The sequence below is a fragment of the Hyperolius riggenbachi genome, chromosome 9 (genome assembly GCF_040937935.1).
Source record: "Hyperolius riggenbachi isolate aHypRig1 chromosome 9, aHypRig1.pri, whole genome shotgun sequence".
In the NCBI taxonomy this organism is placed as follows: domain Eukaryota; kingdom Metazoa; phylum Chordata; class Amphibia; order Anura; family Hyperoliidae; genus Hyperolius; species Hyperolius riggenbachi.
The window spans coordinates 8,980,134-8,993,782 of record NC_090654.1 but is presented as its reverse complement, the minus strand read 5'-3'; the positions used below and the strand labels follow the sequence as shown (position 1 = coordinate 8,993,782).

The 13,649-nt window shown below is 47.5% G+C and overlaps 1 protein-coding gene across 1 annotated transcript; it reads right to left on the bottom strand.

Moving 5' to 3' along the window:
- Nucleotides 1-1,409: 1,409 nt before the first annotated feature.
- Nucleotides 1,410-3,201, bottom strand: LOC137533675 (E3 ubiquitin-protein ligase TRIM11-like). The gene has a single exon (XM_068255014.1). It carries the CDS (start codon nucleotides 3,199-3,201, stop codon nucleotides 1,594-1,596), a length of 1,608 nt encoding a protein of 535 aa, XP_068111115.1. The 3' UTR covers nucleotides 1,410-1,593.
- Between the last annotated feature and the right edge of the window lie 10,448 nt (nucleotides 3,202-13,649).

Below are 13,649 nucleotides of genomic sequence, written 5' to 3'. Positions count from 1 at the left end.
TTGAACTTGTAATCCAGATATCCGGGTCGGTGGGGAAACTATCCGCAGATAGCTATCCGGATATCTGGCCGACTATCCGGAATCCGGATCCGGCCGAAAAGGGTAAAAATGGTTGGATATTCGAGTTACCCGGATACCAGAAATCCGGATGAGCATCCCTGACCGGGATCATCCATGTTGAAGGCCCAGCAGTGTGCCATGTTGTGTCAGCCTGTCCTGGGACAGTGAGGTGCAGCAAGTGCCAGATATTGTATGCTAGAGGGGAGAGAAGCTGAGATTCTACCAGTAGGGGGCGGGACAGGACACTGAAATCAGTCCCACCCAATTTGGAATGGTTGGGGGATATGTTATAAGTTACAGAGAAACAAAAATATAATGTGACACTAAATGAGGATTTCCGATCCTCCCAACTTTTTGAGATGAGAAAAAGGGACACTTAAGCCATGCCCCTGCCACACCCCTGGCCACGCCCTCACCACGCCTCTAGTCACGCATACCATAAAGATTTTATAAGAAACCTATGTTGTTTTATAATTCAAACCACACTGGTCATTTCTATCCTGGTTCAGGAGGGTAAGGGTGCCCGTGGTTGGGGAGGGTGCCCGTGGGTGGGGAGGAGGGTAAGGGTGCCTGTGGGTGGGGAGGAGGGTGAGGATGGCCGTGGGTGGGGAGGAGGGTAAGGGTGCCCATGGGTGGTGAGGAAGGTAAGGGTGCCCGTGGGTGGGGAGGAGGGTGAGGATGGCCGTGGGTGGGGAGGAGGGTGAGGATGGCCGTGGGTGGAGAGGAGGATGAGGATGGCCGTGGGTGGGGAGGAGGATGAGGATGGCCGTGGGTGGGGAGGAGGATGAGGGTGCCCGTGGCTGGGGAGGAGGATGAGGGTGCCCGTGGGTGGGGAGGAGGGTGAGGATGACTGACCGTGGGTGGGGAGGAGGGTGAGGATGGCCATGGGTGGGGAGGAGGGTGAGGGTGCCCGTGGGTGGTGAGGATGGCCGTGGGTGGTGAGGAGGGTGAGGATGGGTGCCACTGTAAAAAAAAAATGATCGAGGCGCCAGCCGCGGGTAGTGGGATGCGGGACGCATGCATCTCATTACTAACTCCCTCCCTCCCTTGGAATCTGGCCCCTGTGTCCCCCCGTTAGCAGTGCGGAGCGGGCTGTCATTACCTGCGTCCATGCCTACCGATGTCCAGCTTCATTCTGCATTCCTGCTTCCTGCGACGTCACAGGAAGCAGAATGAAGCTGGACATCGGTAGGCATGGACGCAGGTAATGACAGCCCGCTCCGCACTGCTAACGGGGGGACACAGGGGCCAGATTCCAAGGGAGGGAGGGAGGTAGTAATGAGATGCACGCGTCCCGCATCCCACTACCCGCGGCTGGCGCCTCGATCATTTTTTTTTTTACCCTCACTGCCCACTGCTGCCCGGGACTTGGGGGGCTCCTACCGTGATAGCGGGAGAGCCCCCCAAAATCGTGACAGTCCCGACGAAAACGGGACGGTTGGACCCTCTGGATATAATGATTCAGGACAGAAACCAGGAATTGTCCCTGGAAATCATAGACAGCTAGTAATTACTGGCAGGACAATCAGCCAATCACAATCCTCTCCCTGTGATGTCACTAGTGGGCGGAGCTCTCACACCACCTGACTCCCCCCCAGATATCTTTATATAACCATCCCATACATATATCCCAGCATGTAGGGGCTCAGTGAAGGTGGCAGTGAAGGTGTGGAGGTGTCTGATGGGGTCACACAGGGCATAAAAGGAGATCTGCCCGGCCTCATAATCCAGATAGATCCTGACTCTTCTGACTCTATCACTGGGGATCCCATCAGGTAACCGGATCCCTGTACTGTCATGTGTCACTGAGTACAGATTATCCCACCTGTACAACCCCCAGGACTTGTTATTACCTCCAATCACTGACTGACCTCCCCTCCTGTCTATACTGGGGTAACACATCCCAACTGTCCAGAAAACTGATCCCCCAACATCCACTTCCCAGTAATGTCTCCCTGAGGAGAAACTTCGGCTGCTCAACACCTGAGCATAATCCTGAAATCTCTCTGGTGTTTCTGGGCAGTTCTGCCATGTATGTGACTTGGATGCAGTTTTCCTGTCATCTGATATATGTAGCCAATTACAAGCAGTGGTTACATCCAGTAATATGTCTGCAGGCTGTATATAGATCCCCCCAGTTACCCCAGACATGATATCAGCCAGTCCTGTGTGTAATGTGTGTGAGATGCCGGCCACATCCAGATCCCCTCCATCATGGAGCTGCTCATCATGTCTGTCCTCCGTGTCACACAAGTCACCTGTGTCTGCTTCCTGTAAGACAGTCAGTGGATCAGTCATGTGACACAGCTCCTCAATGTGACGCATCTTCCTGGACAGCTCCTCCTTCTTTATCTCCAGCTGCCTGATGATGTCATCATAGCATTGTACCTGCCTCATGATGTCACTCAGGACTCTCTTCTCCAGCTCCTCTAGCCTTCTCCTGAGGTCTCTAAACAGGGCAGTGACTCTCTCTGCTTCACCATCTGCTTTTTCTTGTGCTTTTCTCCTGCCTTCCTCCAGACTCTGGACTCTTTTCTCAGCCTCCTCTGTCTCTGCCATCAGTGTCTGCAGATCATTTCTCAGCTTCTTCTTCTTCTCCTCAGAGGCCTCCTGTAGTGTCTCCACCTGGTGTCCCCGATGTTCTCCAGCCAGAGTGCAGGTTACACAGACACATGAGGCATCCTCAGTGCAGTAATACTCCAGGATCTTCTTATGGACGGAGCATTTCCTGGTCTCCGGGGAGGTGGTGGGGGCACATAAGACGTGTTCTGGTGCCTTGCTGTGGACTCTCAGGTGTTTATCACACAGAGAAGCGTCACACATCAGACAGGACATAACAGCAGCTACAGGAGAGTCCACACAGTAAGTACAATGGACTCCGGCCTCCTCCTGATCTGGCTGAGTAGACAGGAAACGCTCTGCTATTTTCCTCAGAGCAATGTTCCTGTGTAATCCAGGCCGCTCCTTGTACTTCTCTCTACATTCAGGACAGGAATAACCTGCAGACCCCTCCTGTGAGTCCAGCACACGCCCAATACAGACCCGGCAGAAGTTGTGACCACATCTCAGGCTTACAGGATCTGTATAAATGGTCAGACAGACAGGACACTCCAGCTCCTCGCTCAGATCAGCAGACGCCATCACTGGCAGCAGGACAGGAAATGAAAGTGAAAGCCTCGGATTCCAGAACAACCAGCTACTTATTATTTGCCTGGGGGAGGGGTGACGTCAAAGCTGATTTTTTTTTTTGGGGGGGTGGGGGGGGTTGTCAGCACAGAGGTATACAGGATTACACTCCCACCGTACAGCACTAGCTTCCTGGTCTAAACTAGCACACAGTCTGCATGGAGTTTGCATATTATCCTACCATAATAGGGACTATGGCAATGATTACACTGTGAGCCCCTCTCAGGGATCATTAGTAACATGACTATACACTGGGACTATAGAATATAATTATGGCAGGATTAGATTGTGAGCTCCTCTGAGGACAGTCAGTGACATGACTATGTGCTCTGTAATGTGCTGCAGAAGATGTCAGTGCTATATAAATACAAAATAATAATATGTTAGTACATTTAGTACATTAGACTATGACTATGGTGGGGATTAGATTGCTGCAGAAGATGTCAGTGCTATATAAATACATAATAATATGGTAGGACATTTGACTACCAATATGGTAGGATTAGATTGTGATCTCTGAGGAGAACAGTCAGTCACTTGACTATGTACTCTGTAATGTGCTGCAGAAGATGTCACCGCTATATAAATAAATAATAATAATATGGCAGGGCATTAGACTATGACTATGGTAGGATTAGATTGTGAGCTCCTATAAAGACAGTCAGTGACATGACTATGTACTCTGTAATGTGCTGCAGGAGATGTCACTGGCTGCTATATAGATACATAATAATAAAATGGTAGGACATTAGACTATGACTATGGTAGGATTAGATTGTGAGCTCCTCTGAGGAAAGTCAGTGACATGACTATGTACTCTGTAATGTGCTGCAGAAGATGTCAGTGCTATATAAATACATAATAATAATATGGTAGGACATTAGACTACGATAGGATTAGATTGTGAGCTCCTCTGAGGACAGTCAGTTACATGACTATGTACTCTGTAAAGTGCTGCAGAAGATATCAGTGCTATATAAATACATAATAATAATATGGTAGGACATCAGACTATGACTATGGTAGGATTAGATTGTGAGCCCCTCTGAGGACAGTCAGTGACATGACTATGTACTCTGTACAGTGCTGCAGAAGATGTCAGTGCTATATAAAGTAACTTGATATGAGCATCCCTATTGGTCAGTCCATTATATTTAAGGACCCGTAAGAAAATTTGGGGAGTTTAAAAGCTGTTTCAAGTTTAACAAAAAACAAAACGAGTTAGATATTCCCCGAAGAAAAGGGTAAGCTGTATGCTGTGCAGAGACTTCTCTCTGATGGGTAAGTATGAAACCTGTTGTGTTTCCTCGCTTGAGGTCACCTTCCAGCCTCAACATCACTTGGCTTATTTTTCTTCTAGACGATAACCTGGCAGGATCTGGAAGATCACATCTCCATGCTGGACTCCAGTCTCACCAATGGAACGACGCTTCTGTCCAAGACGGGATACAACCTTTCCTTCTCAGAGTCCCTCAGTAACTGCGCCCAGCCTCCGGTGAGGAGACATCGATTGCGTTACCTCTGAGGACTTTCTGCAGCGATCTGTGTATGGAAAATTGCCAATGTGAAATCGTTCTATGAATGGATGTAACCAGAGTACTTGCAGCCATTTATATTCTCATCTCTTATGTGGCAGACGGAGGCAAATCATGAGAGCCTATGACATGGGTGCATTTTGCTAGTGTATACATGCAGCCCAGCGCATGCATGCATCTTCTGCCGGCGTGGTCTGGTGTGTGGGGGGAGGGGTTTCATATTCTGTGGTCCGGAAAAACGTGCATTGCTGCTGCCTTGCTTGTGACGCTGTGGACAAAATATGAAATATGACTGGAGAAGTCCACCCAAGAGCTTGGCTGAATTTCCAATGACTGTTGCGTGTTAGATGTGTGATGTTGTTAGGCCCCGTTCACACTTGCGGTTTTGTAAAAACCGGAACGGATGTCCGGACCGCACCGTATCCGGACCGGACCTGATCCGTACGGTTCCTATCCGGATCCGGTCCGTTTGCATCCGTTTTCCGTGCGGTGTGAACACGGTTGCGGTCCGGATCCGGTTTCTTAAAGAGATAACAACCTGTAAATACCTGGGGTCTGGGAGGTCAGCAGAAGCTCTGGGGTCATTGTTGGAGACAGGTGGACGTGTGGAACATCCGTGGATACAGAGACCGCAGTTGGGACATATCATCAGACATGTTGCTGCCAAAGAGCTCCAGCATGAAATCGCTGCTGCTCCACTCTGTGAACGCTGGGCCCATGTGGTCCCCATCCAAAATGGCCACTAGAAAAAGCATAGGAAGTGGGGTAGAACGTCCGTTTTTTATAGCCAGTGTGTTGTGCGCTCTCCGTTTCTCATTGGTTTCTATTGGCCGGATGCAACAGTCCGGCTCCGCTCCGGATACGTCAGCCGGAGGAGCCGGACCAAAAAATAGCGCATGTTGGGTCTTACGCCGGAGTCCGGATCCGGTCCGGACGAAACGGACGCATGTGAACGGACGCATAGACTTTCATTGCTATGCCGTTCCGTCCGTTCCGCATGCGGTCCGGCTCTGGCACGGCGATTCCGGACGGCGACCGCTAATGTGAACCGGGCCTAACAAATCCGATATTGCTGAAAATATTGTATCAACAATGGGATATTAATAATGGCAATAATACCGATTTCCTGTAAGTTCTAGGTGGTTGTTTGGCAAAGGAATACACATCAACAACAGTATAAATAAAGTTTATACTGCAAGTGGTATTTGCGATACAGGTACAGATATTGATGAACTACAGAATACAACATGTACAGAGCAATCCAACCATATAAACATGAATCATAGAAAACAATGCCCACAATGTATACATGAATACATAACATGAATGCAGCTTCCCAATATATCCTAAAATACAGCCCACAATACGCAGGCCCATTACATCTTACCATTAGCCATGATACCACCTAGCAGCCCAGCAGCAGATCCCAGAAGAAATGGCCCTCTTCTAACCACATTTCAAAGCCTATATACTCCTCGACTCCACCCCCTCACCACACATCACTTCCCTTTAGGAGGCTCAATGTCATTGGCTGAAAGGGTGCTTTTCAGGAGATTTGAACTTTATCAATACCTCCCAACTTTTTGAGATGAGAAAGAGGGACACTTAAGCTATGCCCATGCCACGCCCCTGTCACACCCCTAGTCACACATACGATGAAAATTTCATGAGAAAAATATGTTGTTTTATCATTCAAACCACACTGGTCCTTTCTATGCTGGTTCATTTACCTTCATTTTAACATTTTAAAGTTAGTAATATATCAATTTTAAGGATGGTAATAACGTTTAGAGTCAATCAAACACACTTTTTATTAGAGAAATATATATATTTACATAGAAAGAGGGACAAAGTCCTGAAAGAGGGACAAATGAGGAGGATAGAGGGACAGGGCTCCCAAAGAGGGACTGTCCCTCCGAAAAAGGGACAGTTGGGAGCTATGCTTTATCTCAGCCTAAGGTCAGTTAACAGGAAGTGAAGTATATTGTCTTAGAAAACGTAGAATGGCTGCTCAACAAAAGCAAGCTGAGAAACACACAGTCCATTTCTTACAAATAATGTGTTGTAGCCACCGACGCCGTGCTAACTGTAGATTACTAAAATGTGAAGGTGCCCATACACTCGTCGATTTTCTCATTCGATTCCTCGCAGATTCAATCCATCTGGTGGGAATCTATTCCCCATAATGACAGCTCTACTAGAAATCAGTGGAAATCTATTGGAAATCAGTGTACAGTGTGTGGGCATGATTTATCTAATGGCCGATCTAAGGGGCAGATCAAACAGTGTGTGGCCACCTTAAACATTCTTTAATACCTATAGATAATTGCAGCACGGTGGCGTAGTGGTTAGCGCTCTCGCCTTGCAGCGCTGGGTCCCCGGTTCAAATCCCAGCCACGTCAACATCTGCAAGGAGTTTGTATGTTATTCCCGTGTCTGCATGGGTTTCCTCCAGGCACTCGGGTTTCCTCCCACATCCCAAAAAACATACAGATAAGTTAATTGGCTTCCCCTAAATTGACCCTAGACTACGATACATATACTACACAGTACAGATATAGGACTATGTTTGGGATTAGATTGCGAGCCTCTCGGAGGGACAGTTAGTGACAAAACTATATTCTCTGTACAGTGATGTGGAAGATGTGGGCGCTATATAAATACTAAATAATAATAATGTTAACCCCGTGTAAGCTCTGTAGCAATATGTATACTATCACCCGCTGTGATCATGGGCCTATTCTTATTTCCTGCCTTCAGTATACATCTGATTGTGGTTATTTCTGCACTGAGCTTTCTCGTTCCAGGTTTGCAGTAAATGAATAGAGGTGGATCTGTGAACACGTCGTAGAACATCAGGAAAGGGGCGGGCCAAGGTGACCTGTGGACCGAAAAGACACAAAGGAGACAAAGACCAGGAGTATATATTGTGACAACAAGACAGAATATGTAAAGAGGATCACGCACCTATTTCAGGTTCCACAAGAATTACAACCACCAATAAGGGTTATGGAGGAATTCCCAACCTCCAGGGCCGTTTCTAGGCTTTTTGTCACTCCAAGAAGTCCTGTGTCACCCCACACCCCAAAAACACCCGCACACTAGAGAATATAAACCATGTGCCGGTATATGGTGGATGCATAATACAGGGAGTCCATGAGAAACAAACAACATGCCAGTCCTGTCGCATTTCATTGTACACCCCTTCCTGCACTACCCCGGCCCAGTGTAAGGAGGCACAAAAGGGGACAGAGGGATACACAGGGGGTAGAGGCAGCACAAGGGGACAGGAGGAGGTACAGGGGGACTGAAGATGGCACAAAAAGGGACAGAGGGATACGCAGGGGGAAGAGGCAGCACAAGGGGACAGGAGGAGGTACAGGGGGACTGAAGATGGCACAATGGGAAACAGAGGCACAAAGGGGACAGAAAGATGCACAAAGGGGGACAGAAGGAGGCACAAGGGCCAGGAGTCACAAATGGGGACTTTACATAGCAAAAACACATTACTCAGTCTCTCTCCTGTTCCCCTGCTCTCCCCTCCCACATAGCAGTTAAAGGCCCACTCCAGCAAAAAAAGAACGCAGTTCAATCTGACAGGACCAAATTTTGGACTAGTCCATATCCTCATGGGGGATTCTAAGGGTTTTCATTATTTACACTTAACAACTGCCATTCAGGAAATGTATTTGAAAAGATGGCCATACATCTGGTGACTTGGAAGTCAATCAACCATTCATTTCGATTATTATAATAGGATGAAAATCTGTGCTGCCGAGAGCATGCCCGATCGACGATGCAACCAAATCCGGCCCGAAATTGGTCCCATGTATCAAACGGACATGCTGCAAGATGCAGGGCTGACATGCTCCATCAGGTAACAGCATGCAATATCGGAATGATTGACGAAAGGTGCTGCCCCCCCCCCCCCCCCCCCGTGTAAAATGTACCCCCCCCCCCCCCCACACACACACACACACCTCCTGCAGTATACATAACCTGTCTGTGTCCGCCGCTAGCTCTCGAGCTGCGTCCGCATACCCGTATATGTTGGGTCCACATGGTTGCTGGCATATACGTTTACACATGACATGACGGAGGACGGAGCAAGTGGCGGACACGGACAGGTAAAATATAAAGCGGGGGAGGGGAGGTTACATTGACATTGGGGGGACAGCGTGGGGGGCAGAAAGGTGGCATCACAAGGCTGATTTAAAAGAAATGTCATACTGAAATCGATTGGGAATCGTCCTGTGGTGTATGGGTAGGCAACATCTCTCTCTCTGATCAGATTCCATCAGAGAGAGATCTGTCTCTTGGTCGATCTGTCCATACATCATCTGATCTATGGGTACCTTAACTGCCAGAATAGTAGCCAGCCTCCCTACTCACTCGCACACTATTTTGGCAGTTAGACTTAGCAACTGCCATTCAGTAAGTGCTTTTGAAAACATAGAGAACACTGAGAATCCCCTATGAGGAGATGGACTAGTCCAAAACCTGTTGGTTCTGTCAGATTTTAACTGCTTACTTTTTTTTGCTGGAGTGGTCCTTTAACCTCTTGCTGACCGCCTAACGCACATTGGCAGCGCCAGAAAGGCTCTGTTGTTCCTCCATGCAGCCATATGGCGCGCTCTCCCATTACTGTGCACGGGGGACACCAGCGACCAGCCAGCGATTGCGGTCAGCGCTGACAGGCTGTTTATCTTATTTATAATCAATGTAATCATTTATATAGCGCTGACATCTTACGGAGCGATGCACAGAGTACATAGTCTTGTCACTTCACTGTTCCTCAGAGGAGCTCACAATCTAATCCCATAGCATAGTCCTATGTCTATGTATGTATAGTGTATGTATCTTAGTCTAGGGCCAATTAAAGGGACACCATCGATTAACATGTGCTTTTTTTTTTCAATTGATAGGAAATGTTTGGGAAGTGCTGCTAAGTACTGGTGTATACATTTGAATCCTTATCTCTTTGATTACTGTTATCTAATTCCTTTCACATTTTTCTGAGGGCAGTCTGCTGAAATTCTGGCGGCAGACTCAGCCATGAGGGGAGGGAGAAATTCCCTCACAGTGCATCTGTTAACCCTGTGTGTGCAGAGAGCTCAGTCAGAGACAGGCGGAGCTTTCTTTCACAGAGAGCAGAGGAAATGTATCTCATGTGCAACATAAACATTTGTAATACTGTAGTGTGCGAAACCTGATACCAGTTTTAAAATAATCTGCTTCAATATTACACTGTTCTTAGCATGTCAGACTGCAGAGATTCACCTTTGCAAATGAGAAATTCCAAACATAGCTAAAATCTACACACAGTGAATTAAAGCTTTTGCCTCCGATATTTATAGGGGTATAAACCTCTGGTCCTCAAGTGGTTGTCAGTCTCTCGCTCTCTCCTCTCTCTCTAGAAATTCAGTAACTGGCAAAAAGAAAACATGGAAAGGAAACCACACGTTCTGTTTAAAATTCATTTTTATTGCAATACAATGCATCTCTTGAGCAAGCTTTGTGCATACATGGAGACGTTACAAACAGTCCACATTCCCTATGTGCCATGTATGGGCCGAACTCTGAAAACAGCCACTGCCAGCAGGACACACCCCCTACACGTGTTACATGCACGGCAGGGGGTGACAGGGACTGCTGGCTCCAGAGTTGAGCAAAGAAAAAACTTTTTTTTTGTCACAGACAATCTACTAAAATTATTTCCCACATTTACTGGGATGGTTTTGGCAATAAAAGAAAATGCTGGTAGCTGTTGGCAATACATTCGTTCTGCAGACATTCTTCTCACAAACTCATTATCTGAGGGTGAATCAAGAATGCAACTTGCCTGCATAGTAACAGCAGCAGCATTTTTGCATGAACAGCACAAGGCACTTAGAGCCACAATTATCTTATGGAAACCTATTGCCTATTACACACAATGCAATTTACTGTCAGATTGACAGTCAAATTCGATTACTTCCGTCAGGTCTGATCGCATTTCTGATCAATTTTCTGATCATTTCTATACAAAATTGATCCGAAAAACTATCGGGAATCAGATCGGATTGGTCAAAAATAATCAATTTGACTGTCAATCTGAAAGAAAATTGCAATGTGCATACTAAGCATAACATTAGACCAATGGGGTAAATTACCGACTTGTGAGGCAAATTACTGACATGTGCGGTAAATACTTCAATGGATGATAATTCACAGAGATTATCACATGCGGTAACACAAGTGAGATGTCTGGTGTCTCCAGCCTGGAGCTGTCAGTAAATGTGAGGTCACAGAGATTATCACGTGCGGTAACACAAGTGAGATGTCCGGTGTCCCCAGCCTGGAGCTGTCAGTAAATGTGAGGTCACAGAGATTATCACATGCGGTAACACAAGTGAGATGTCCGGTGTCTCCAGCCTGGAGCTGTCAGTAAATGTGAGGTCACAGAGATGATCACATGCGGTAACACAAGTGAGATGTCTGGTGTCTCCAGCCTGGAGCTGTCAGTAAATGTGAGGTCACAGAGATTATCACATGCGGTAACACAAGTGAGATGTCCGGTGTCTCCAGCCTGGAGCTGTCAGTAATGTGAGGTCACAGAGATTATCACATGCTGTAACACAAGTGAGATGTCCGGTGTCTCCAGCCTGGAGCTGTCAGTAAATGTGAGGTCACAGAGATTATCACATGCGGTAACACAAGTGAGATGTCCGGTGTCTCCAGCCTGGAGCTGTCAGTAAATGTGAGGTCACAGAGATTATCACATGGGGTAACACAAGTGAGATGTCCGGTGTCCCCAGCCCGGAGCTGTCAGTAAATGTGAGGTCACAGAGATTATCACATGCGGTAACACAAGTGAGATGTCTGGTGTCTCCAGCCTGGAGCTGTCAGTAAATGTGAGGTCAGATATTATCACATGCGGTAACACAAGTGAGATGTCCGGTGTCTCCAGCCTGGAGCTGTCAGTAAATGTGATGTCACAGAGATTATCACATGCGGTAACACAAGTGAGATGTTAGGTGTCTCCAGCCTGGAGCTGTCAGTAAATGTGAGGTCACAGAGATTATCACATGCGGTAACACAAGTGAGATGACCGGTGTCTCCAGCCTGGAGCTGTCAGTAAATGTGAGGTCACAGAGATTATCACATGCGGTAACACAAGTGAGATGTCCGGTGTCTCCAGCCTGGAGCTGTCAGTAAATGTGAGGTCAGAGAGATTATCACATGCGGTAACACAAGTGAGATGTCCGGTGTCTCCAGCCTGGAGCTGTCAGTAAATGTGAGGTCACAGAGATTATCACATGCGGTAACACAAGTAAGATGTCCGGTGTCTCCAGCCTGGAGCTGTCAGTAAATGTGAGGTCACAGAGATGATCACATGCGGTAACACAAGTGAGATGTCCGGTGTCTCCAGCCTGGAGCTGTCAGTAGATGTGAGGTCACAGAGATGATCACATGCGGTAACACAAGTGAGATGTCCGGTGTCTCCGGCCTGGAGCTGTCAGTAAATGTGAGGTCACAGGGATTATCACATGCGGTAACACAAGTGAGATGTCCGGTGTCCCCAGCCTGGAGCTGTCAGTAAATGTGAGGTCACAGAGATTATCACATGCGGTACCACAAGTGAGATGTCCGGTGTCTCCAGCCTGGTGCTGTCAGTAAATGTGAGGTCACAGAGATTATCACATGCGGTAACACAAGTGAGATGTCCGGTGTCTCCAGCCTGGAGCTGTCAGTAAATGTGAGGTCACAGATATTATCACATGCGGTAACACAAGTGGGATGTCCGGTGTCTCCAGCCTGGAGCTGTCAGTAAATGTGAGGTCACAGAGATTATCACATGCGGTAACACAAGTGAGATGTCCGGTGTCTCCAGCCTGGAGCTGTCAGTAAATGTGATGTCACAGAGATTATCACATGCGGTAACACAAGTGAGATGTCCGGTGTCTCCAGCCTGGAGCTGTCACTAAATGTGAATTCACAGAGATTATCACGTGCGGTAACACAAGTGAGATGTCCGGTGTCCCCAGCCTGGAGCTGTCAGTAAATGTGAGATCACAGAGATTATCACATGCGGTAACACAAGTGAGATGTCCGGTGTCTCCAGCCTGGAGCTGTCAGTAAATGTGAGGTCACAGAGATTATCACATGCGGTAACACAAGTGAGATGTCCGGTGTCTCCAGCCTGGAGCTGTCAGTAAATGTGAGGTCACAGAGATTATCACATGCGGTAACACAAATGAGATGTTCGGTGTCTCCAGCCTGGAGATGTCAGTAAATGTGAATTCACAGAGATTATCACATGCGGTAACACAAGTGAGATGTTCGGTGTCTCCAGCCTGGAGATGTCAGTAAATGTGAATTCACAGAGATTATCACATGCGGTAACACAAGTGAGATGTCCGGTGTCTCCAGCCTGGAGCTGTCAGTAAATGTGAGGTCACAGAGATTATCACATGCGGTAACACAAGTGAGATGTTCGGTGTCTCCAGCCTGGAGTTGTCAGTAAATGTGATGTCACAGAGATTATCACATGCGGTAACACAAGTGAGATGTCCGGAGTCTCCAGCCTGGAGCTGTCAGTAAATGTGAATTCACAGAGATTATCACATGCGGTAACACAAGCGAGATGTCCGGTGTCTCCAGCCTGGAGCTGTCAGTAAATGTGAGGTCACAGAGATTATCACATGCGGTAACACAAGTGAGATGTCCGGTGTCTCCAGCCTGGAGCTGTCAGTAAATGTGAGATCACAGAGATTATCACATGCGGTAACACAAGTGACATGTCTGGTGTCTCCAGCCTGGAGCGGTCAGTAAATGTGAGGTCACAGAGATGATCACATGCGGTAACACAAGTGAGATGTCCGGTGT